The sequence below is a fragment of the Symphalangus syndactylus genome, chromosome 5 (assembly GCF_028878055.3).
Source record: "Symphalangus syndactylus isolate Jambi chromosome 5, NHGRI_mSymSyn1-v2.1_pri, whole genome shotgun sequence".
Lineage (NCBI taxonomy): Eukaryota > Metazoa > Chordata > Mammalia > Primates > Hylobatidae > Symphalangus > Symphalangus syndactylus.
Window position 1 is genome coordinate 143663468 of NC_072427.2, and position 25238 is coordinate 143688705.

Genomic DNA, 25238 nt, shown 5'->3' on the forward strand with positions numbered 1-25238 from the left:
TTAAAAAAAAAAGAATAAATTCTTGCCATTTATTCTCATAGGCGTACCTTTGATCTGTCATCTCACTCCACACACTCTAACAGAAACAAAACTGGCATCCATACTGGTGGACTATTTCTTTTGGTAATCAATGCACATCATGTTAGAATGATTTGGTAGGTAGAACCTAGTATATAATATACACAAATTCTCTAGTTATTTTAATCATTCTAATAAAATAATGTATAACAGTTACAGCTGCTATCCATTAAGTATCTACTGTCAGATACTGTACTGTGCAGTTTACACACATTATCTTTATACCTCACCACACTCTCATAGGGAAAGTGTCACTCTCCTATTAGAGATGAGAAATTAGATTCAGAGATAAGAAAAGGTGCCCAGGGTCACATAGCTCATACTAGCAGTGAAGCCAGAATTCAAACCCAGGCTTTTTGGCCCAATTTTTGCCTATCTTTTCTAAAGAGCTAATTAATTCAAACGTCAGCTCATTTCCATTAAATACATACCACGTTGAGCAGTGTGTTTAACGCCTTTTTGAAATCCTTAAGAGATGAATTTAAATGGCAATTTTTTATGCTGTCAAGTGGAATGGAAAAACACTTTGGTATTTACTTTTCTAATAAAAAAAAATAACAAATTACCAGACAAAACATGGACATTTACAAAACAAAAACTGAGAGGAGACCAAAGGGAATAAACTATCTGTTAGCAGATAAACTTAAATGACATTTTCACTGGCAGTTCGTTTGTACACTTTGTACTCTTGACGTCTCACTTGTACAAATATTTCACAATTCTTGACCTCACCAAGGGGGCTTAGACAAAGCCATCTTCATCTGTAAAAGGAAGGAGGTGCAAGGGTCCTGAGCAACCCCCTCCTTTTACAGATGAAGACTGCTCCCAGAGTGGGCAAGCATGATCCCCAAGCTCACACAGCTGGGACTGACAGGGCCAGGACTGAACTCCAGATCTCCTGATTCCAGGGGCCACCACACCTGTACTAAGCGACCAAAGTCTACCAGTGACATTTCCTTTTCCATAGTTTGTTCTACTATGCTTTACCCAATGAATTACAACTGTGTGTGAAAACTACGATCTAAAGTGAAGCTTTTCAAGACACTATTTCTGACCATAAGGGAAATAAAAATCTATCATTAATCAGCGTCAAAAATCAAATGACAAGGCCGGGCGCGGTGGCTCACGCTTGTAATCCCAGCACTTTGGGAGGCCGAGGTGGGCGGATCACAAGGTCAGGAGATCGAGACCACGGTGAAACCCCGTCTCTACTAAAAATACAAAAAAAAAAAATTAGCCGGGCGTGGTGGCGGGCGCCTGTAGTCCCAGCTACTCGGAGAGGCTGAGGCAGGAGAATGGCGTGAACCCGGGAGGCGGAGCTTGCAGTGAGCCGAGATTGCGCCACTGCACTCCAGCCTGGGCGACAGAGCGAGACTCCGTCTCAAAAAAAAAAAAAAAAATAAAAAATAAAAAAAAAATAAAAAAATCAAATGACAAAATCCAATCAGACATCTCCACCTCCATCAGGAACAGGAACCTGCTCAGTGAGCCTGGATCTGCAGTGAGAAGGGCAGCAGTCAAAACTGCACACATGTCTGCTTCCTTCTGAATTACGTAAACCTTCCCCAGCTCCTTATTAGTGTACCACTTCCTGTTGCACAACGACAAACAATGAGGCCGACTGTCGCCAATGCTTTCATTAATTACACCACAGGCTGAAGGGCATCGATTTCCACATACTGGACATTTTGAAGTCACCCTGTTTCCTTTGTTCAAACAATGTATCTAAATGTCTCAGAAAAAGAACAAATTTTATTCAGGTCTTCAAAAGAATTAAGCGATATCAGAACGGCAGGAATTTGAATTGCATGACTGTTCCAATAATTACTTTATGACTTGCCCAGTTTCCCCTGATGCCTTCTTACCCTTGGCATCACGTCTAGGTGGGAAGTGGGACAGAAATCCTAAAACCTTTAAGCAGCTTCCAAAACTAAACAGGCAGATTACACCTCCTCCCCACAAAAGGCCTTGCAAATGGCAGTGACGGCAGCAAATCAGGAAAAGAAAAACATCACAAGTGAAAACAAAAGTCTGAGGGACAGACGTCCCACTCCTCCCTTTCCTTGGGAGAGGTTTCCTCGGGTCCCATGAAAGACAGTGGTGTAGGGCACATAGACATCTGAGATCTTCTGCCTCCTGGAAAAGGCCCCGTCTATAACCGAGCACCCCAACCCTTTCTGACTAATTCGAGGCTCCCTCTCTGCAACCCCTCCAGAGTGGCAGTGGGGAAGGATGAAGCTCCTAGGCACGAGTCCACTCTCTGTCTGTACTTCTCTGTCTACCACCACAGTCCTCTGAGACACTGTTAAAAAGCCCCATTCGGCCGGGCGCGGTGGCTCACGCTTGTAATCCCAGCACTTTGGGAGGCCGAGGCGGGCGGATCACGAGGTCAGGAGATCGAGATCACGGTGAAACTCCGTCTCTACTAAAAATACAAAAAAATTAGCCGGGCGTGGTGGCGGGCGCCTGTAGTCCCAGCTACTCGGAGAGGCTGAGGCAGGAGAATGGCGTGAACCCGGGAGGCGGAGCGTGCAGTGAGCCGAGATCGCGCCACTGCACTCCAACCTGGGTGACAGAGCGAGACTCAGTCTCAAAAAAAAAAAGCCCCATTCTCCCCATTCCAAAGCACAGTTGGAAGTATAAAAAAGTTATCTGCAAGGTAGGCAGAGTTGCCACTTCAAGAATGTAAATGTGGGGTCTTCAGGGCTATTTTAAAGTGTGGTTGCATCCTATAAAGACTGCTTTTGAGATGCTAAGTATACTGTGACACTATGCGGTGAGTATTATAAAGGAATACAGGGTAAGGGAACATGCTTGAACACTGGGCATGAGCAGGAGACAGGATGAAAGAATAAGACCTTAAAGAATTGAAGACACGGCCAGACACAGTGGCTCACACCTGTAATCCCAGCACTTTGGGAGTCTGAGGCGGGCAGATCACGAGGTCAGGAGTTTGAGACCAGCCTGGCCAACATGGTGAAACTCTGTCTCTACTAAAAATACAAAAATTAGCCGGGCATGATGACAGGCGCCTATAATCCCAGCTACTCGGGAGGCTGAGGCAGGAGAATCTCTTGAAACCAGAAGGCAAAGGCTGCAGTTAGCCGAGATTGCCACTGCATTCCAGCATGGGCGAAAGAGTGAAAATCTGTCAAAAAAAAAAAAAAAAAAGAAAAAGAACTGAAGACAAGGTCAGGCGCGGTGACTCACGCCTGTAATCCCAGTACCTTGGGAGGCCAAGACGGGCAGATCACCTGAGGTCAGGAGTTCGAGACCAGCTAGCCAACATGTTGAAAACTCGTCTCTACCAAAAATACAAAAATTAGCCGGGTGTGGTGGCGGGCACCTGTAATCCCAGCTACTTGGGAGGCTGAGACAGGAGAATCCCTTGAACCCGGGAGGCAGAAGTTGCAGTGAGCCAAGATTGTGCCACTGCACTCCAGCCTGGGCCACAAAGAGCAAAACTCCGTCTCAAAAAATAAATAAATAAATAAAAATAAAAGAATTGAAGACAATGGACAAAGAGGTGGAAAGGAAGCACGGCTTTAGAGTTTCGCAGGTGGACGTTAGCTCTGAGCCTGCATCCCAGCTCCACTTCGACAACTGTGTAACCGGGAACACATTCAGGTCTCTGAATCTCAGCTGATCGTGAAATATAGATGATATATGCAAAATGCCTATTCTAGACCTGGCACATGGTAAACATGTAAAAACAACAGCTGTAACATTATTGCTGCTGTCACTGCCACATCAGGTGAGGGGCTGGAGAAGCCACCACAGATGCAGCAGGTGGACAGTGAGGAAAGGCTCCAAGCCACGCCACTAACCTGGACTCCCCTTTCCGATGTCCAGAATTAAAGAGAGGTAAAAGTAAGTTTGTGTGACCGAAGTGACACACTCAACATCTTAAAACCTGAGCTAAGGTAATGAAACAATGTAAAACTGGACTATGTGCTCTGTAATTCCCTCGTGTATGCACCCAAACCATGTGTGAACACAACCCCTTTTTGACTCAGAGAACAGAGCTTAGCAGTGGTGCGTGGGTAAATATTTTACAGCTAAAATCCTCCACACTGTGCCTGAAGAAAGAACCAAGATACCGCACATGGGACGATGCCATTGGTCTAATGATTTGGTATACTGCCACTGGGGCTGCCTTGTGCTCCCGGGCAGGATGCTAGATGGCTGCTCAGGAAGGACATCAGGCTGGAGCCTGATCTAGAGTCCAGAGGCCCACGTCATTCCCCATGCAGAGGGTTGAGGCACCGACTCAACTTTACCACATAAACTGTTCCAGCAAACACTTCCTATGCACCAGGGAGGCATAAGGAAGGAGGTCCCTTGTGATCAAGGGAAACTGGGACCTCCGCATGTGCCAGGCTGTTTGGCAGTTGCTGATGGGAGAGCAGGATTCCTCAGGCAGAGAAGGGGAGCAGACGCCAGCAGAAGGGGGCACAGCAGAAGTCAGGGAGCAGGAGTGGAGGCTGGATATTTCAGGCCAGAGCCATCTGAATTTCACGGATTTTGCAGAATACAACTATGACTATTACAATATATGATGGAAAGGCAGGTGAGTGACAGACTCCAGAGAATCTAAGTCTCAGCAAAGAGAGAATTCGTAAACTTCCAGGTAGAAAGGGGAAGAGAGGAGGCTGGGGGACTTTGGGATACAAGAAGAAACCATCACTGAAATGATGCTGTGTTACACCACTAATGCACACACTTCTACAGAATAACATTTTGCAATCCCTCCTTGTCTGGCTGCATTTGAAATAAATGACTTTTACTCCCCCAAAACAATCCTTTCTTTTACATAGCTCCGTATGGTCCTGCAGAGTCCCTTCACATTCATCACGCCTTTTGCTCTGGGCTGCAGGTTGGCTGTCATGGGCAGTTTCCAGCAATGGTGTGATAGGACCTTAGACAAGTGAAACGCTCTCTACTCATGTGTAGAATGAAAACTATGGACGATCGCCAGGACGTCAACTAAAGTCTTACAGTATTATAGTCAGTCTGTCAGCATGGGCAGAAGAAAATTAAATGCTGCTTCAAGCTTTAGGGACACCTCCTGATGAAATCCTTTGGGAGTCCCTGAGATCTAAAACAATTCAGAGATATTTTTAAAGGAGTATAGATCTGCAAGTCTCCTACCAACTAACAACAGAGATAGCAAATAAGACTGTGGTTCAGAACATTCAGATAAACACGACAATGAGCAGGGTGATAGTAAAGAACAGAATCTTGGGATTTGGGATTGCCATTGGTCAAATAATCTGATAAATTTCAGATCTAGACAGAGTTATAAAGAAGAGTCTCCTGCCTAGCTCTGTACTAACCAGCAGGTCTTTTTATTAAAAGTTCCTTTCTGGGAAGGCCTTCTGTGTCACCCCATAAAATTTCTACCCTACTGACATTTCGTATCCCCTTATTTTTTTTTAATTCTTGTATTTACCATCTTACATGCCATCTATTTTATTTTTTTATCTTATTTATTGTCTGTGTCCACAATGGAGTGTAAGGTCTTTGAAGGAGGGATTCTTGGCTGTTTTGTAGTGATATTTCCTCGACACCTACAACAGGGCCTGACACAGAGCTGACTAGTTCATAAATGAAGCAGACATGTAAAGGCATGTGCATAAAAAGTTCTCAGAGGCATATTCTTACCTTGGTGAGTCAAAAAGCTGCAGGCAGGGAGATGGAACTCTTATGAGATTCATATATTGTGAGAGGAAAAAAAAAAAAACAGAAGCCAGGTATGGTGGCTCATGCCTGTAATCCTGGCATTTGGGAGGCCGATGTGGGAGGACTGCTTGAGGCCAGTTCAAGGTCAGTCTGGGCAACCTAGCGAGACCCTGTCTCTACAAAAAAAAAAAATTAAAGTCAGCTGGGCATGGTGTCACACACCTGTAATCCTAGCTACTGGGGAGGCTGGGGCAGGAGGATCACTTGAGCCTAGGAGTCGGAGGCTGGAGTGAGCTATGATTGTGCCACTGCACTCTGGCCTAAGTGACAGAACAAGACACTCTCTGTAAAAAAATTAAATTAAAAAATAAAAGAGCCAGTACTGGGCCCTACTCCAGACCCACTGGCTCAGAATCTCTGAAGATGGAGCCTACCCATCAGCTTAAAAAAAAAAAAAAAAAAGGTATTTCAAATTGAAAAAAAAAAAAAAGTAATGCATGTTCAAGATAGAAATCTTGTAAAATATAGAAAAACAGAAGCAGGCTAAAACAAAATACCACTGATAATCTCATCTCTAAAGGGCAACCACAATTAAGTCACTGTCACGTTTCCTTCTGTCTAATCATTTATTAAGAATATTTAACATAGCCAGGCACGATGGCTTGCACCTATAATCCCAGCGCTTTGGGGAGGTGAGGTAGGAGGATTGCTTGAGGCCAGGAGTTCAAGACCAGCCTGGGCGATACGGCAAGACACTGTCTCTACAAAAAAATTTAAATATTAGCCAGGTAGGTGGCACACCTGTAGTCCCGGTTACTTGAGAGGCTGAAGTGGGAGGATCACTTGAGCCCAGGAGTTTGAGGCTACAGGAAGCTATGATGTGGTACTGCACTCCAGCCTGGGCAACAGAGGGAGACCTTGTCTCTAAAACAAGATTGTTCGGCCACGGGCCACATGCAGTCCACGATAGCTTTGAGTGTGGCCTAATATAAATTTGTAAGCTTTCTTAAAATATTATGAGTTTTTTTTTTTGTCATTGTTTTTAAGCTCATCAGCTATCCTTAGCATTAATATAGTTTATGTGTGGCCCAAGACAATTCTTCCAAAGTAGCCCTGGGAAGCCAAAATATTGGACAACCCTGCTCTAAAATAAACAAAAGAATATTTAACACAGTTGAAATCATATTGAATATAAACTATTATATCTTGATTCTTTTTTTTTCTTTTTTTTACTTATTGTTAAAAGTATAGATCTTTTCCTAATGCCACTTGGTTTTCATTGGCAGGAGGACTTAAACCAAGCAAAATTTACCATGGAACCTTGCATCCGGCTACAGATGCATTATAGGAATCTAAGTTCGAAGATGACACAGCTGTTAAAAATTTAGTGTACCCCTGGGCACACAATAGACTGTATTTCCCAGCCTCTGTGGAGTTAGCTGTGGCCATGTAATTGAGTTCTAGCCGAAGTCATAGGCAACACTCATAGGTTTGGCCCGTAAGAACCTCCTATCTGTGCTAGTCCACTCTTTTTTCCCTTTTGCCACTGGACACTATCCGCAAGGTGGTCTTTGGGGACGGCAGAGCCACAAGATGGAAGGAACCTGAATCCCTGAACTCAGTGGAGGAGAGTCACCTGCTAACCAGAAACATCCACCTTGAACAAGAGCAATAAATAAACTTCTGTTGCCTTTGATCCATTACACACCTTTGAGTCTATTTACAGCTGTAGCCTAGCTTACTCTACCTAATGCAACCCTCATAACCTTTATTTTCTCTGATAGAATGAGAAAACTTATCAGTCCCTAGGATGAGATAATTGAAGAATACATAAGTTGTTCATTAAACAAGTATTTATTAAACATCTACTACATGCCAGGCATTGTTCTAGGCACTGCAGCAATGCTCAAATTTGCTAAAATTCTTGTTTCTCTTCATTGAAAGCGATACAGGACGGGGAATATCTTTTCCCAGCCCTGGTTTCATTTCCATAACCCAGGAGCCCTCAATACTGGCTAGTTGGCTTAGAGACTGCAGGTGCTCTGGGGTTCCTCACAAGAGAGGAGGCTGCATGGGACCTCTGACACTGCCCGCTCTGGTGGACTGGAAATGAGCAGGGGAGGGAGAAGAACAGGGGCTCTAGAACCTGGCACTGGGAAAGCTGGCAGAGCCAGCTGTCTGGGGGCATGTCTAGGGCAGGCAAACTGGGGGGAAATGAGGCTGCTGTTCACACATGCTCATATGTCATTGTCCAAAAGCGGAATGGAGTTAAATCTCAGAGCAGTCAAATAACCGGGCTCTGCTCATGCCTTGCCAAAAAACACAAGCCTACATTTCCAACAGGCAAGTAATAAAGTAGATTCGGCCCTCTTCCAGGATTTCTGGCTTTTGGCAGGACAGTGCTGGTGTAAAGGAAGTGTGGGGCCAGGCCCAAGGAAGCCCTGTGCAGCATACCTTACAGTCTGCCGAACCAGAAGCAGCCCCACTCCCCCACCTGGATTTCCTGCCACCCAGGGGACCAGTTGTATTTCTTACAGAAAAGAAAGGTTGCCCAAAGGACAAGAAGGGGGGAAACTATAATTACATTGTAAGGTTTCAACCTGGAATTGATGCCAGAGTAACTTGTGACATTCTATGGGAACATAAAATTTTCTTGAAATGTCTTGCCTCAGGATTTCAGCAAAAAGAAGCTGACATCTCAGTGTTCTTGCCAAAATTTGTAGTTTTGCAACAGGTACTCCCAACTCATTTTATAATTTCAGGTCAAGAAAGAAGCAACTGAAGCCAAAATATATTTAAAAGCAGCCACAGGACTCTAACCATGTTGTCATTTAAAGGAGATTCGGTTCAGCGTCGGGGCGATAGCAAGTTTCACCTGGCCAACAGCTCACGCTAACCAGGCTTTTAACCGAAGGAGCTCAAAGTGAATGCTAATGCCAGTTGAGACACTGATGCTCTGTGCAACACTCGGAACAACTCATTTAATCTGGATCAGTCTCTCTCCCTGGGAGGACACACAGTACAGGAAGTCAGGTCAAATAGTTGGAAAATGACTCCAGCTGGGTCTTAAACATTACAGTACCATCGACAGAAAGAAATCCCTGCCCAGCCCTGTGTGCAGGCCCATGAATGGCAACTCTCGTGCATTCCTTCAAACACCAGTTGAGGACCTACCATGTAAAAAAGGAATAAACAAAAATGAAATGAAGGACTCCAAAGAGGCAGAACGTAAGTAGTATGGTGCAGTGGAAAAGATGACTTGCCTTCTAATACCATCTTAGTCATTAACTAATAGAAAGATACCCAGCAAATCTCATAAACACTTGAAGGTCCTTGGTTTCTTTATTTGCACAATGAAAGGGCTAAATTAGAGAAACCTTAGGGCCTCTTCATAATCCTGTGTAATCATATGGCTTTCCAAGGATTGCAATTTTTTCTTATCAGTTCGTCGGAACCCCCTCCATGCTTCATACTGGTTTATGTCAATACAGTATGCTTATCAATACATCTAAGAATTAAAACAGGAGTTTCTAGAATCATAGCATGAATGTACTCTCAAGGCCTTCAAGCAAGCACACAGGAACTGTAACAAAATAAACCTTGTGGCTTTATCTTAGTTACAAAGGCGTTCTAATCTATGAACACACTTACCCACTGACAGCAACTAGAATGAGGCAGAAATAAGACCCAGGGCAGTGACAAGAGAAGCTCCAAAAGTCTGTGCTGCATCTTGTTCTAATCTATGAACACATTTACCCACTGACAGCAACTAGAATGAGGCAGAAATAAGACCCAGGGCAGTGACAAGAGAAGCTCCAAAAGTCTGTGCTGCATCTTCCTGGGGCTGCGTATTTGCCACCAGCCTCGTCCCTCGCCCCCAGGGAAACCACACCTGGGGAGGAAGCACACTCCTTTCTCGTTGGCTTTTCAGTTACCCCACATTTCAATGATAGATGTAACCTAAAACTCAGTGTCTGTCAACTTGAATCCTTAACTAGAAATGAGCAATATACAGGAAATCCCCCAAATCAGAGGCAGCCATGTATCCACAGCCTAGAAGCCAAGGACTAATGGTTTGCCACCATCCAGCTTCACGTTTCTCAAGACCCATGTCCCCCGGGCACAAGTATGCTATCCACAAAGCAGAATAAACAGTTAAATTCACTACAGAAATTCCAAAAACTACATATTCGTGGCATGAAAGAAATCCTGCAGGGTTTGAAGGAAACCACAGTGGGCTAAAAAAAAAATTTTTTTTTTTGCCCTGCCTCTATTTAGTTCTTATACTTGGGTTGTTAAGAGCAGAGCTTAAAATGGGGCAATATTTAGACAGCTGCTGGTATCAAGTCATTTCATATGGGCCAATTCATGGCAATTAGGATAGGCCTTTCTCCTTAGTCATCATTTATATTTAAAGCAATAACAAGAGCTAACACTACAGTGTCTACTAGATGGCAGGCGTGGTCCCTAGTACTGTACCAAGAATAAATAACTCATTGAACCCTCACGAAAACCTGAAGTCGATGTCATTCTGTTCTCACTGATCAGAATAGCCTCTCACTGAGGCTCGGAAGAATTAAGGGACTTGCCTGAGGTCACACAGCTAGTCAGAGATGGAGCCAGGATTGAACCTTGGCAGTGTGGCTCTGGAGTTTACACTCAGAACCATTTTGCCGAACTGTCTGCAAATACAAAGAGCAAATACAAGTTGCCCTGCCTCAGCTGAGCCCTCAATGCCTTATGGCACTCATTACTGTACCCAGTCACCATGACCACTCAACAAATGACCCCCCTCTTCTCCATAGAGGATACAAGCTGCTGGGTGTGACCGATCTGTGCCAGGGACCCTCCTGTCATAAACTTGCCTGCGTCCTCCCTGTTCTCTCAAAACAGATGTCCCACAGGGCTCCAACTCTTGCCTCCTCAGGGATCTTGCTCTAAGAATCCCCCTTTCTCCTTCATCTTTGATCTTGTCTCATCTGCCTCTTCCCCCTCATCCTGTAAACATGTTCAAGTGCACCACCTGCAAAACAAAAAATCCCCTTTGATCTTCATCCACTTTTAATTTAATTTTGGCCACTACCTCACTGTGTGACCTGGCCAAAGTGCTTACTTTCTCTAAAAGGCTTTAATTTCTGCATCTGAATAATGAGAGCACTGGACCAGAGGGTCTCTAAGGTCCTTCCAATTTCAACATTCTGTGGTTCTTAATGCAGAGATTTCTCTGAGCAAGCTCACCGAAACTTAGGCCAGTTTCTTCATTGTCCCTGAAGCCCCAAAGTTAATTTTCTTCTAAGACTGTCAAGCTGTTCCCCTGCAGCAATGCCCCCCTCTTCCTCTCATTTCCCAAATCCTGTTTTTTTGTTTTTTTTTTTTTTCAAAGACCTAGCTTAAACCCCGTCTCCTCCAGGATATCCCGATCTTTAACTCTTACAGAACTTTAGTTATAAATCACAAATGAGCATTCCCCTTCAACAGTGCCTTTTTCATATTTCTGTTCTGTATATCTTCATTCCCTCATCAAGGCTAAACTCTCAAAGAGCAGGGACCATGTTACATGTCTCTGGAACCCCCAAAGGACCTCCCCACTAGGTGGGTCTGCAATAGCTGCTCAACAGTGCTGGCTGAGGGGTCATCCTATCGCCATTAAAGAAACTAGTAGTTAAGGTACGTCACTAGACTCCCTGATTGCAAAGTAAATTACTTCCATTCTTCTCCCTCGCATACACAAATCTATAAACATAAGCTTTTCATTCAAGAGCATCATCCAAATTTAACATAAGGAAAGCTTAGCTAACTCTCTGACTTTCCTTTATCTGAATCAGAAATAGTTACAGCCATGTTTCCCTTTGATCCAGACTTAAGTGATCACAGGTACTGTAATCTTAGGGACCTCTAGTTGATCCCGGTTCTATACTTCCACTAACACATATTCTCCACGGTTATTAAGTTCCCTCACTTTTCAACACATAGTATTATGTTACTTCCTCACCTTTCCAACAAAATTTCCAGGAAACATCTGGAATAATATCAGAGAGTTGGTGTTTGATCAAAACGACATCCTCTGCTTTACTCATTTGGAAGTGACTAATTTCAACCCTTAGGTCTAAAGTGAACATAGATGGATGGATATGATTCAGGAGTTTGCTAACACTCATCAACAGAGATAAGACAGACACATTACACCACGAATGACCCCAAAACTGTGCTCACCTCCTCTGCCCGAGCACGCTGCTGAGGTATTGCTCAGTACTGTGAGTGCTGGTCTTTGTTTTGCAATAATCCTGGGTAATTACTGACTATTCAAAGTGAATCCCAAAGTTCTTCAAACAGAATTTTAAATTGTTTATTTTATTTTTTGAGACAGGGTCTTGCTCTGTAGCCCAGACTAGAGTGGAGATCTCGGCTCACCACAAACTCTGCCTCCTGAGCTCAAACCATCTTCTCACCTCCCAAGTAGCTGGGACTACAGGCACACAACACTATGCCTGGTTTTTTTTTTTTTCTTTGTCTTTTTTGTAGAGATGGGGTTTCACCATGTTGCCCAGGCTGGTCTTGAACTCCTGGGCTCAAACAATCCGCCTGTCTTGGCCTCCCGGAGTGCTGGGATTATAGGCATGAGCCATGTCGACCGCCAAAGTCAGTTTATTTTTAAATGAATGCTCCAAAACACTGGTTTTCACCTGGTTACATACTAGAATCACCTAGAGCACCTTCGTAAATACCAATACCCAACATCCCACCGCCCCAACCCTATCACCCTTCAAAGATTTTGATCTAATCGGTTTGGAGTGAGACCCAGACATCGGTATTTTCTTAACAGCACCTCAGCTACGCTGAATGAATTAAGGTTATCATTGTTAAATATTTTAGGTATAACAGCATTATGACTATATTTTTCAAAAGGACGGAGTCATTCATTCATGGAATTACTGGTAAAATTCAAAATAAGGTCTCCATTTAATTGCTAGTATTGTACCAAGCTAATTTCCTGGTTTTGATCATTGTAAGAAGGTTATGTGAAGTGTTAACTTTAGGGGAAGCTGCATGGGGCAGGGTATATAGGTACTCTCAAATTATTTCTGTGACTTTTCTCCAAGTCTAAAATTAATTCAAATTTAAAAGTTATTTTTTAAAAGAATCCTTCACTTTTAAAGATATATACTTAAATATTTATGAATGAAATAATGTTTGCAGATTTACTGTAAAATATACAGTTGAGGGTGGCAGGGAGTGGGGATATGGATGAAACAGGAGTATTTGCAAGTTGATGATTGTAGTGGCTGGTAATGAGTACATTAAGGTTCACTGTGTTACTCCGCCTTCTTTTACTCTGTCTTCTTCAGTATATGTGTAAAATTTCCAATCATATATATTGGAGGAAAAAACTTCCGAGTAATTTTAACATGTAGCCAGGGTTAAGAAACACTGCTCTGAAGTCTTGAAAATGTGGTATAATGAGAAGCTGTGTCTGGTACTTCCAACTACAAAACACTTTCCCCAGCTCTCTGATATAGAGCTGGTCAGTTAATCTCTCTGTACCATACTTTCCTAAACTGCAAAACAACAGATATGGATTAGAGGTTTTTGTTGTTGTTTTTGGTTTTGGTTTTGTTTTTTTTTTTTTTTTTTTTTGAGATGAAATCTGGCTCTGTCGCCCTGGTCGGAGTGCAGTGACATGATCTGGGCTCACTGTAACCTCCACCTCCCAGGTTCAAGCGATTCTTGTACCTCAGCCTCCCGAGGAGCTGGGACTACAGGCATGCACCATCACACCTGGCTAATTTTTGTATTTTTAGTAGAGATGGAGTTTCACCATGTTGGCCAGGCTGATCTTGAACTTAAAGGACTTTTTAAAAAGAATAAGCATCAAAAAGCCAATTTATTATAATTCTAAGATCTCCTCTCTGAGAGTTAATGTCATAGTTAATTAACTTATGGCACAACAGTAAAAAATGGTAGAGTCTGGCTGAGGGCAGTGGCTCACACCTGTAATCCCAGTGCTTTGGGAGGATGAGGCAGGAGGATCGCTTGAGCTGAGGAGTTTGAAAACATCCTGGGCAACATAGCCAGGCGTGATGGCATACACCTGCAGTCCTAAGCTACTCAGGAAGCTGAGGCTGGAGAATTGCTTCTGCCCAGCAGTTCAAGGTTGCAGCGAGCTATGAATGTATCACTAAACTCCAGCTTCGGTGACAGCATGAGACTCTGTTTCCAAAAAAATTAAAAAGGCAAAGTCTTATATCTACAATAGCATTTCCCAAAGAATGTTCTAAAATCACTACTTTGTGGGACGTTAATAGATGTTACCTAAGATAAGTGTTCTGAGGTCAAATAAGTTTCAAAAGTCTGGCTTTCTTTATTGTGAGACTCCTAAGAACTTTAAGTGAGATAATATGCTTTGTGACTTTCCAAGGGGTGGTGAGGGAATAAGCAAATCGTTTGACCTTCTTTACATGGGACTAGTTTTGTAGAACTCATTTTAGAAATAGTGCTTAATTAAGACCACTGGTTCCCAAATCCCAGGTAATAGAGGGTGGCATCAGTATCATTTGGTAACCTTATGTATTAGTCTGTTCTCACATTGCTAATAAAGACATATCCAAGACTGGGTAATTTATAAAGGAAAGAGGTTTAATTGACTCACAGTTCCACATGGCTGGGGAGGCGTCATAATCACAGCTAAAAGCGAATGAGGAGCAAAGTCACATCTTACATGGTGGCAGGCAAGAGAGCTTGTGTAGGGGAACTCCCCTTTATAAAACTATCAGGTCTCGTGAGACTTATTCACTATCATGAGAACAGCATGGGAAAGACCTGCCCCCATGACTCAATTACCTCCCACGGGGTCCCTCCCATGACATATGGGAATTATGGAAGCTACAATTCAAGAGATTTGGGTGGGGACACAGCCAAACCATATCATCTTATTAAAATAATGATTCACAGACCACACCTAGACATACTGGGAGGAGAGGAGAACTCAGTATTAAAACAAACAAAAAACTCACATGATGCCAATGAATAGTCATGTTTGGAAATTAAAACTTGGTAGACCATAATATAGTAAAATAAGTTTATAATATTTGCAAAGCCACATCAATGAAAAGCAATATCAAAGGTCATGTTTAATAGTTTTCCAAATAATAGTATTTAACCCATGAGAGAAGAGTATATGCATGCAACATTTTATGAAAGCTAAGTACTGAAATGTTGGAGATGTTGGCAAATTTAAATCTGTCACTATAACTAATGACTACTTTGTAATCTCAAGGATGTGCTACCTCCATTGCTAAATAAAAATTGTTAACCTGCAGTGATTCTTGCTCCATCACTTGTTTCTCCATGTCCATCTTCTTCTCTCACCAGAGTTAAAGGGCCATTTTGTTAAACAAATCTGGGAGTGCCATTCACAGAAGTGGTTTCTCCAATAAACAGCTCCTAACATTTCCTTGATATTACAGTACATCAAGGTATCAGGAATATAAAGTTTTTCTTGACTGAAAAATTTGGAAAATGTATTTACTTATTCCTTTGTGCCTCTAGAACTGTGCTGTGCAGCAGCTGGTCAATGATACATTTAAGTGCTTAAAGGAAGTACCTATTTACTGAGATTGATAATTACACAACATTTGCATCATGCTCTTCAGTTTACTAAGTACTTTCACATGAATTACATTGCTTCTTTCCTTTAAAAACTTTGCGGGTTAAATAGGCGTAATTGTTTCCATAAAACCATTAGGAATCACTGGAGCTTTTCGTATCAAAGCTCCTGCTTTGAAAGAAATTATAATCTACTGGGAAACAAAATACAAATTATACACAGGAAACGATTAAAGTCAATTCAAAGACAGAATGGTGGCTACAGCAAATTAGTATGGCAGGACTTTACATACACTAATAATAGCTAACACTTACTGAGCAATCTGTCACTCAACCCTTGGGGTAAGTTACTGCTATTAGCCCCATTTTTCACATGAGGAAACTGAGACAAAGAGAAGTTAAGCAACTTGGCCAAGCAAATCAGTGGTGATCAGGATTCAAACTCTAAATTAGCCCAGCTCTGTGGACCACTTTTTTCATCATCACATTTTACTGCTAGGAAAAAGCAATCTCCTGAAAGCAATAGTGACAAATGTCAAGTCTTAAGATGGCATCCAGAGTTGCAGAGAATCACAATAACCAGTCAGCAATGTTATTTTCCCACAGCACATTACCTCTTTGATTCGTTTAACCAAAGCATTCTGGTCAAAAGCAACGGCCTCTGCACACTGATGCAGGTGATCTTGATATCGGAGGCAGAGCTGCAACACCTGCTGAGAGTCCAGTTTCTCCAATTTGGCATTTGTTGGGGAAGTCTGGCCACTCAATAGCCCTTCAAAGGAGAAAAAAATGAAATGAAATTAAAATTACTGCTAAAAAACTTGTGAATAAAGTAATTTAACAAGTTCACTGAAGACAGGGGAAGACTTCAATTTAATCTTGCATCTTTTGTTATGTTAATGACAATCGTTGCAATTATTATTTATGGAGCATCTGTTACGTGCCAAGCACTTTTGCTAAGTGCTTCCTGTGCACTATTTTTCATATTCACAACTGCCCTGGAAAGTGAGGTATTATTAGCTCCATTTACACAGGAGGAAGCCAAGACACAGAGAAGTTAAGTAACTTTCCAAAAAGTCACATAGCTAGTAAGTGGTTTCTCCAAGAACACAGCTCCTGACCTTATCACATCACTTCAAGGTACTAGGAATATAAATCCCTTATTAATTGAAAATGTGGGAATAAAATTTTAAAAATAATTAAAATGGTTGTCTGAAAAACTGAGAAAAAGAAATCAAATGTATATAGAAACTGCTAGGAGATGCTAAAATGAAGACATTTAACAAGTAAGCAGACTGTCAGCTAACAGGCCAGGAACTCATTCTTTACATTTTCTTTCAACACCAGCTTAGCCATGTAACCATTAATCTCCCCTGTATTTGCATAGGGCATTATATTTTCATAGGTATGTAGCAGGGCAATTAATAGCATTTGCAGGAGAAGAAATCAATTGAAGAGGCCAAATAATGCCCACATTCACAAAGCAAAGCCCAGTCTAGAAATTAAGCCTATTGCTTTCTGCCAAAGCAACAATTCTCAATTATCAGAACCCCTACACTCTCAAAAATTACCAAGGACCCCAGAGAGCTTTTGTGTGAGTTTTATCTTTTGATATTCACCTATAAAAATTAAAACTGAGAATATTCTTAAATATTAAATCATTTAAATATAATGATAACCCCTTTATACATTAACAAAAATAACATTTTAAGGAAAATATTCTTCCAAACCAAAAAAGTGAAATGATGCCACTGGTTTATTTTTTTTAATGTCTTTTTAATGTCTGCCTTAATAGAAAACAGATGGAATCTCATAGCTGCTTCTGCATGTAATCTGTTGCTATTTCACATCATTTAGCCTCTGGAAAACTCCACTGGACACTTGTGAAAGAGAATGAGCATGGTTTGCAAATAACGTCTAAGTATTATTACAAAAATAGTTTTGACCTCAGAGATTCCCTAGCAGGGTCTTGGGGATCCCAGTGATCGCCCTACCACATGCCAGACCACTCTGTCTCACAGCAGAGCCAATGCTACAGCACAAGGAACACAGAATACGTATGACAGTAGGTCACGTGCAGGGCACAGCAAAGCTTTTTTTTTTTTTTTTTGAGACGGAGTCTTGCTCTGTTGCCCATCTGGAGTGCAGTGGCGTGATCTTAGCTCACTGCAACCTCGACCTCCTGGACCCAGGCAATCTTCCCACCTCAGCCTCCAGAGTAGCTGAGGCCACAGGCACTTGTTACCACAGCCAGCTAGTTTTTGTATTTTTAGTAGAGACAGGGTTTTGCTGCCCAGGTTGGTCTCGAACTTCTGGGCTCAAGCGATCCTCCCACCTCGGTGTGAGCAACCTCACCTGGCCAAAGCTCATCTTGGGAACCCTTCCTCAATGACCCCAACCACCAATGTCCACCCCTCACTGTCCCCAACCACCAACATCCACCCCACACTGTTCTGATACATTAGAGCTGAAGCCAGTATTCTTTCCCTCCAGACAGGCTGTATGAATGGCTACCCAGCTGGATTGTCCCAGAGAATCCTGGGAAATGCTGGTCAATGCTCTTAGATCTTCTGAGACAGAGCAGAGTACAGGGCTGGAACTCGAGGCACTGCTGGGCTCCTCCACATTCCACTGCTCAGCTGCTGCACTACAAGTCCTAACACAGGAGTGCACCAGTTACTTGAACTGAATCTGCTTCCAGGCAGTATGTTTTGGTGAATCCAGTATTAGCAGAAATTGGGAATTTTTTATTGAAATTTTTATTGAGATCCTATGTACAGGATCCCGTGTCCCCTTTACCCAATTTCCCTCAACGGTAACATCTTGTAAAACTATGGTACTATATCACAACCAGGATATTGACATAGATATAATCCATAGATATAATCTGATCTTATTCAGATTTCCTACCCATCCCTCCCTTTTTTGGTTTAGAGATGATATCTCCCTCTGTTGCTGAGGCTGACCTCAAACTCCTGAGCTCAAGAGATCCTCCCACCTTGGCCTCCCAAGTAGCTGGGACTACAGGAGTATGCCGCTGCACCTGGGCAGATTTCCTTTTTTTTTTTGAGACAGTCTCGCTCTGTCTTCCAGGCTGCAGCACAGTGGAATGATCTCCTCAGCTCACTGCAACCTTGTTCAAGCAATTTTCACGCCTCAGGCCCCTGAGTAGCTGGGATTATAGGCATTTGCCATCATTCCTGCTAATTTTTGTATTTTTTAGTAGAGACAGGGTTTCACCATGTTGGCCAGGCTGATCTCAAACTCTTGACCTAAGGTGATCTGCCTGCCTCAGCCTTCCGAAGTGCTGGGATTACAGGCATGAGCCACCGTGCCCGGCCCAGATTTCCTCAATTTATTTGCACTGATTTGTGTCTGTATTTAGTTCTATACAATTTTTTCCCATACATAGGTTCATGCATTCATCACCATGGTCAGATGCTGAAAAGTTCCATTACCATAAAGAGTTCTTGTGCTGCTTTTATAACTATACCTACCCCACTCTTTCTCTCATCCCCCTTTCCATCTTTAAAACACTGGCAACCATTAATCCATTCACCATTTCTAAAATTTCATCCTTTCAAAAGTGTTATATAAATGAAATAATACATCATGTAAGCTTTTGGGATTGAATCTTTTTAGTTGCCCAACATAAAACTTTAGAGATGTGTCTATGTTGTTGATATATCAATGGTTAATTCTTTTTTTATTTCTGAGTAGTATTCCATGGTATATATGTATCAGAGTTTGTTTAACCATTCACCCATTGGACGACATGTGGGCTGTTTCCAGTTTGGGGCTATTACAAACAAGTCTGCTGTGAGCAGTCATGTACAGGTTTTTGTGTAAACATAAGTTTTCATTTCTCTGGGATAAATGCCCAAGAATGCAAATGCTAGGTCATATGGTAATTGCATGTTTAGTTTTATAAGAAACTGTCAGTTTCCCAGAGTGCCTGTACCAAGAAAATGGGAATGCTACAGACCACTAAAATCTCCTAACAAAACTATCAAGGGCTACCCTATCACTAACAAGAAATACATTTCCAGGAACGCAAACTTGGGGGAAGATACCAAAAGCGTTTTGCTGTCAATCCTAAATTGAAAGAGGAAAAGAGGAAGGAGGCACCATGGAAAAAGGAATGAATGATTTTGTGCCATTAACAGTGGACTGGGATAATGCAAAAGCCATAAAGGAAACACTGATAAATTCAACAACACAAAAACCAAGACTCCTCATGACAACAAACACAAGTTAAAATTTAAAATACAAAAAGAATACCCAAAATCTGAGGAAAATGAAAAACCTGCAGAGACCCCAGGAACCCTTTTTCCTCCTATTGTGATAACTTATCACATAGGGTAAACTTCCTAATATATAAAGAGTGCCTAGAAATTGGCAAATAAGGCTGGGCACGGTGGCTCATGCCTATAATCCCAGCACTTTGGGAGACTGAGGCAGGCAGATCAGCTGAGGTCAGGAGTTCAAGACCAGCCCAGCCAACACGGTGAAACCCCATCTCCACTAAAAATACAAAAAGTAGCTGGGCGTGGTGGCAAGCACCTGTAGTCCCAGCTACTTGAGAGGCTGAGGCAGAAGAATCTCTCGAACCCGGGAGGCAAAGGCTGAAGTGAGCCAAGATCGCAACTCCATCTCTAAAAAAAAAAAAAAAAAAGAAAGAAAAGAAATTGGCAAATTAAAAATTAGCAAAAGGGCCGGGGGCAGTGGCTCACGCCTGTAATCCCAGCACTTTGGGAGGCTGAGGCGGGCAGATCACGAGGTCAAGAGATCAAGACCATCCTGGCCAACATGGTGAAACCCCATCTACTAAAAATACAAAAATTAGTTGGGCATGGTGGCAGGCACCTGTATTCCCAGCTACTCAGGAGGCTGAGGCAGGAGAATCATCTCAAAAAAAAAGAATTAGCAAAAGAACGATGAACAAAAGTTATGAAAAGATATTTCACAGAAAAGGAAATACCAATACCTCAACTATAAGAAAAGATGCACAACCTCACTTATAATAAGAAAAACAAATTGAAACTTTACCGCAAGCCCATTTTTCAACTGTCAAATTGGTAAAAACGAAAAGCATGAAAAATACTTTGTAGGTGGAGCTGTGAGGAAAGAGGTTTTGCTGCTTAGTGTGTAAGTTGTTAACACCCTATGGAGGAGGGCAATTTGGCATGGATAACAAAATTACAAATGCATAGCCTCTGATGCAACAACTTCACCACTAGGAGTTTACACACACAGTAGCACACATGCTAAATGATGTATAATGCATATACAAGAGTATTCAATGCAGCAGTGACTGTAACAGCAAAGGTCAGCAAACACCGCAATGTCCCTGAAGAGAGGGCCTGTTAATTAAATCAAGGAACATCTATAAATAGTATTACATGAACAAAGAAAAGAATGAGGGTGCCCTCTATGTACTTACATGGAAAAAAACCTCCATAAGATATAATTTTTAAAAAGGTATATAGATGCATAGAGTGTGCTATCATTGCATAAAAATGGGGGTTGGGGTGCAAGTAAATAACAGTATATTTTCAGATTTGCTTATATTTACATAAATAAACTCTGAAATGATACATAAGAATTAGATAGAGGCAAGGGGTAAGGAGGGGGAATTTCATAGTATACTTTTAACAGGACTTTTTTAACCAAATGAATGCATTCCCCCCTTAAATATTTTTTAAATAAATAAACTCATTTTAACAAAAAGTAGCTGAGGTCTTTCCTCATCTATGAGTAAGAACTTCAGAGGCAGTTCTCCCGTCTTCACCCATCCCAAGTGCCCCCTACTCCATAAGTAAAAACCTCATCTTTAATTCTCACCAAAGTTCATATGGCCAAACACATCTTAAAACATTTTCTTGGCCAGGCGCGGTGGCTCACGCCTGTAATCCCAGCACTTTGGGAGGCCAAGGCAGGTGGATCACGAGGTCAGGAGATCGAGACCATCTTGGCTAACATGGTGAAACACCATCTCTACTAAAAATACAAACAAATTAGCCGGGCGTGGTGGCGGGCGCCTGTAGTCCCAGCTACTCAGGAGGCTGAGGCAGGAGAATGGCGTGAACCCAGGAGGCAGAGCTTGCAGTGAGCTGAGATCGTGCCACTGCACTCCAGCCTGGGTGACAGAGCGAGATCCTGTCTCCAAAAAAAAAAAAAAAAACACCAAAAAAAAAACACCAAAAAAAAAACCTTTTCTCTAAGGTGATTACAGTGGTATAACAAACGGTGAGCTGGTTGAAGACAGGGACCATGTTTTGCTTATCTTTTTATCTCATGTCTAGTATAGCACCTAGTACATAAAAGGTTCTTGAGTTAGGGTAAGAGTATGCAGTTCTATTGCTGGAATTCCAAGGAAAGCATAAGTCTAGGAAGATATTAGGAGGAAAAAGTCTTCCCAGGGTCTTTGTAGGCTGCATATATGCCTGAGAGCAAGTCCTTGTCTCAGTCTGAATCTGTTCTTCTAAGGTGCATGAGGAAGCTCTCCGGTGCTTCAGAAGACTATTGGGAGCCTGAATTGCAGAATGAAGTGGAGGAAGGCTACAGGGTCAGCCCAAGCTGCCAGGTGGCTGAAGCAGAGGGCCCAGAACCCAACCTTAGCTCACAAAACAAAACTCTCACTTCTACCTCTTGAGAAAAAGGTGGAGAGTGAGAGAAATGAGGGAAGTAGGAGGGGGATTTTGAGAAGGTTGCCAGGTCTAACAGGCACACTAGAATGTTCAAATTAAGTTGCCTAGCCAACTTCAAAATCAAAGGAATTACACTTTAAGTCATTCTTATAAATCAAAATTGCACCCTCCCTCTAACCACCTAAAAACAAAACCCAGGTGCATGACTCTATCCTCAGAATGTGCTTCCTTGACTCATAGGAATCTCCATAAACCCACCGCAAATCCTGCCCCGGGTCATAGAAGGAGCAAGACAGGACAGAGAAAATAAGAAGATGGGCCACATTTTCCATTCCTGAAGCAACAAAGTTGTGGCAACCCAGGCAAATTCTAGAGGCATTGAATACAATGTTTTCCCATCACCCTCTTGTGCCAGGAAACCATCTCCCTCTCGTATTGATAGCTATGCCTCTCCTGGATCTTCTGAAAAGAGGGAGAAGGACAGAAAGCTGGGTAAATTTAGAGACGGTAAATTTTGTCATTTTTAGGAGCCCACAAACTTCCAGCCCTCGGAAGTGTTTCATTGTGAATGCCCATTAAGATTTTTGAAATTTTTGGAATGCTTTCAGTGAGTTGTGCACTTGCCTGTCTGCTCAGTCCCCACCATCTCCCTCCCGTGCAGTGCCCAGCAGCTCCACTCACGCACATCACCTGCCTGGCCTCTGCGGGTCTCTGGATTTACACTCCTATTGTAATTATTTCCGACCAACTCCAACACCATTAATAGAGAACGAACCATGTACCACCCTTGAAATTATTTTTTGTATAGTTTTATAAATGTTATTTACACTTAGGATTTTTCTGCTTTACCCTTTATTATGAAAATTTTAAAATGTAGAAAAGTAGGGGAAAAATGTATACCCAAATACCCACCATCTAGATTCAACAACTAATATTTTGTCATATCTACTTCATCTCACTATATATATATTTTTTCTTTTGCTGAGCCGTTAAAAAAACAGTAACATCATGACACTTCACTCCAAATACTCCATAAAGAAGAACGTTGATCCACATACTTATGGTTAGTTTTTCACGTTAAAGAGAAGAAGTTTCTAAATTACATGTTCCTTACAGTTAAGGAACAGAGCCATTGCCTTCAGTTTTCTACTTCTTTAGTTTAATACGGGGATGCACCCAAAGATGTTTATTGAGTTAAAAATCTGATCTAACAGATTCCATATATTAAGGGTTAGGTTTGCAAATGGTAAATACTGGAGATATTTCCTAAGACCCTGTTTAAACCACTTTGTTTATACAAAAATGAGGAGTAGGCTCCAGGGAGTGAGTGAAGACCAAGACTGAATATTCCAGAGATCCAGCAAACTACCATCCGTACCTACCTCTTTGTGTAAAGTGTTGAGTGGAAAAATCATCAGGGCTAGAAGTGCGGGAAATATTCTGCTGAGTGAGCTTTTTCATTCTGAAATGTCAGGTGGGGGGAAACCCATAGTTTTTCTAGAGCACAGAGCAGAGCCATACGGCTATTAGCTTAGCCTATTACCAAACCAAATTCCTTAACTCTGAGAGGCTTAGATACTTCTAGGACTAGAAACCAATATTACAAATATTGGGGCACATAACGAGCTCCATTTCCTGCTACAGAATCCAGGAAGTACAAATTAAATATAACTTTGACAAAAGTTACGGTGAAGGTATAATTAAACAACAGATTCTGAAAAAAGAAATTCCCCTGTACGGACTGAATGTTTATGTTCCCCCAAATTTCCTATGTTGAAATCCTAACCCCAGGGTAATGGTATTAGGAGGTGGGGACCTTAGTGGGTGAGTAGATCATGAGTATGGAGGCTTCATGAATGGGACTAGTGTCACTAGAAGAAGAGATGTGAGAGCCTCCCCTCACTCTTTCTGCTCCCAGCCATGTGAGGCCACAGCAAGAAGATAGCCATCTGCAAACCAGGGAGCAGGTCCTCGGCAGAGGCAAATCTGCCAGCACCTTGACCTTGGATTTCCCAGCCACCAGAACTATCAGAGAGAAATGCTTGTTGTTTAAGCCACTCAGTTTATGGTATTCTGTTATAGCAGCCCAAATTGACTATAATACCCCCAAAACCAATAAGAAATTTTCGAGTCTATTCGTCATAGTATATTTCAAAGATAAAAGCACTTAAGCTATGTGTATCCTTTACTTAAACTCTAGTTCTCAAAGGCACTCCCTTCTCTTCTTAAAGAAAGGGAAAGTCTGGCCAGGCGCGGTGGCTCATGCCTGTAATCCCAGCACTTTGGGAGGCCAAGGCAGGCGGATCACAAGGTCAGGAGATCGAGACCATCCTGGCTAACAGAGGGAAACCCCGTCTCTACTAAAAATACAAAAAATTAGCTGGGCGTGGTGGCGGGCGCCTGTAGTCCCAGCTAGTAGGGAGGCTGAGGCAGGAGAAAGGCGTGAACCCGGAAGGCGGAGCTTGCAGTGAGCTGAGATCGCGCCACTGCACTCCAGCCTGGGCGACAATGCAAGACTCCATCTCAAAAAAAAAAAAAAAAAAAAAAAAAAAGAAGGAGAAAGTCTAAAAACATCTTCCCAGCTTGGAGAAAATTTTGTGATGTGCGTTAGTGATTGATTCCTTCGGGATACTTAGAAAAAGTGCGCTTTCTAAGGCTGATTCCTTTAGAACATTTATCCCCACCCTGTCACCTCAGAGGAGTGCTAACCTCGAAGGGGCAATGGCAATCCTCATTGCTTTGGTTAAACCATGTGGCAGAAGAAACTGCAGGTGCATAACAAGCCCCATGTAAGATGCCCACCCACCACAACGTTTGGTGAGGATACAAACATTTCTCCCAGGACCTCCGAAACCCGCCAGAGGGCAAGACAGAGGAACTTTTTAATGGAGGCAGCATGGAAAAAGCTGAATCCAGCTCCCTTATTTATTAGCTGGGTGAATCTGGACAATTTACCTTACATCTTTGGTCCTCAATTTTCTCATATGTAAAAGCAAGATAATAATCATGTCCCTTCTAGGGTTTACCTAGCACACAATAGGATTTTGATAAAACTGTTCCCTTTATTCTTGCGTTTCTTAAGTCTCAGAGAAGTAAAGGGTTCCAGGGAATTTGTGGTAAGCAATGAAAAGCACTTCATCCTTCTGTGTTAGCACCCATTTGGCCATGGCCAGTGACCCTAATTTATGGTACCAAAGAAACAAGAACAGAGGATGTCACACCCAA

The 25238-nt window shown here is 42.3% G+C and overlaps 1 protein-coding gene across 6 annotated transcripts in view; it reads right to left on the reverse strand.

Annotated features, from left to right (window-relative positions):
- BORCS5 (BLOC-1 related complex subunit 5) overlaps positions 1 to 25238 on the reverse strand; it is a 131051-nt gene that overhangs the window by 34158 nt on the left and 71655 nt on the right. For all 6 annotated transcript variants that reach the window (XM_063639664.1, XM_055280604.2, XM_055280605.2 and 3 more), the window contains one exon: positions 15978 to 16135. In XM_063639664.1, the coding sequence (XP_063495734.1) occupies positions 15978 to 16135 (158 nt within the window). The remainder of the gene's footprint in view (positions 1 to 15977; positions 16136 to 25238) is intronic.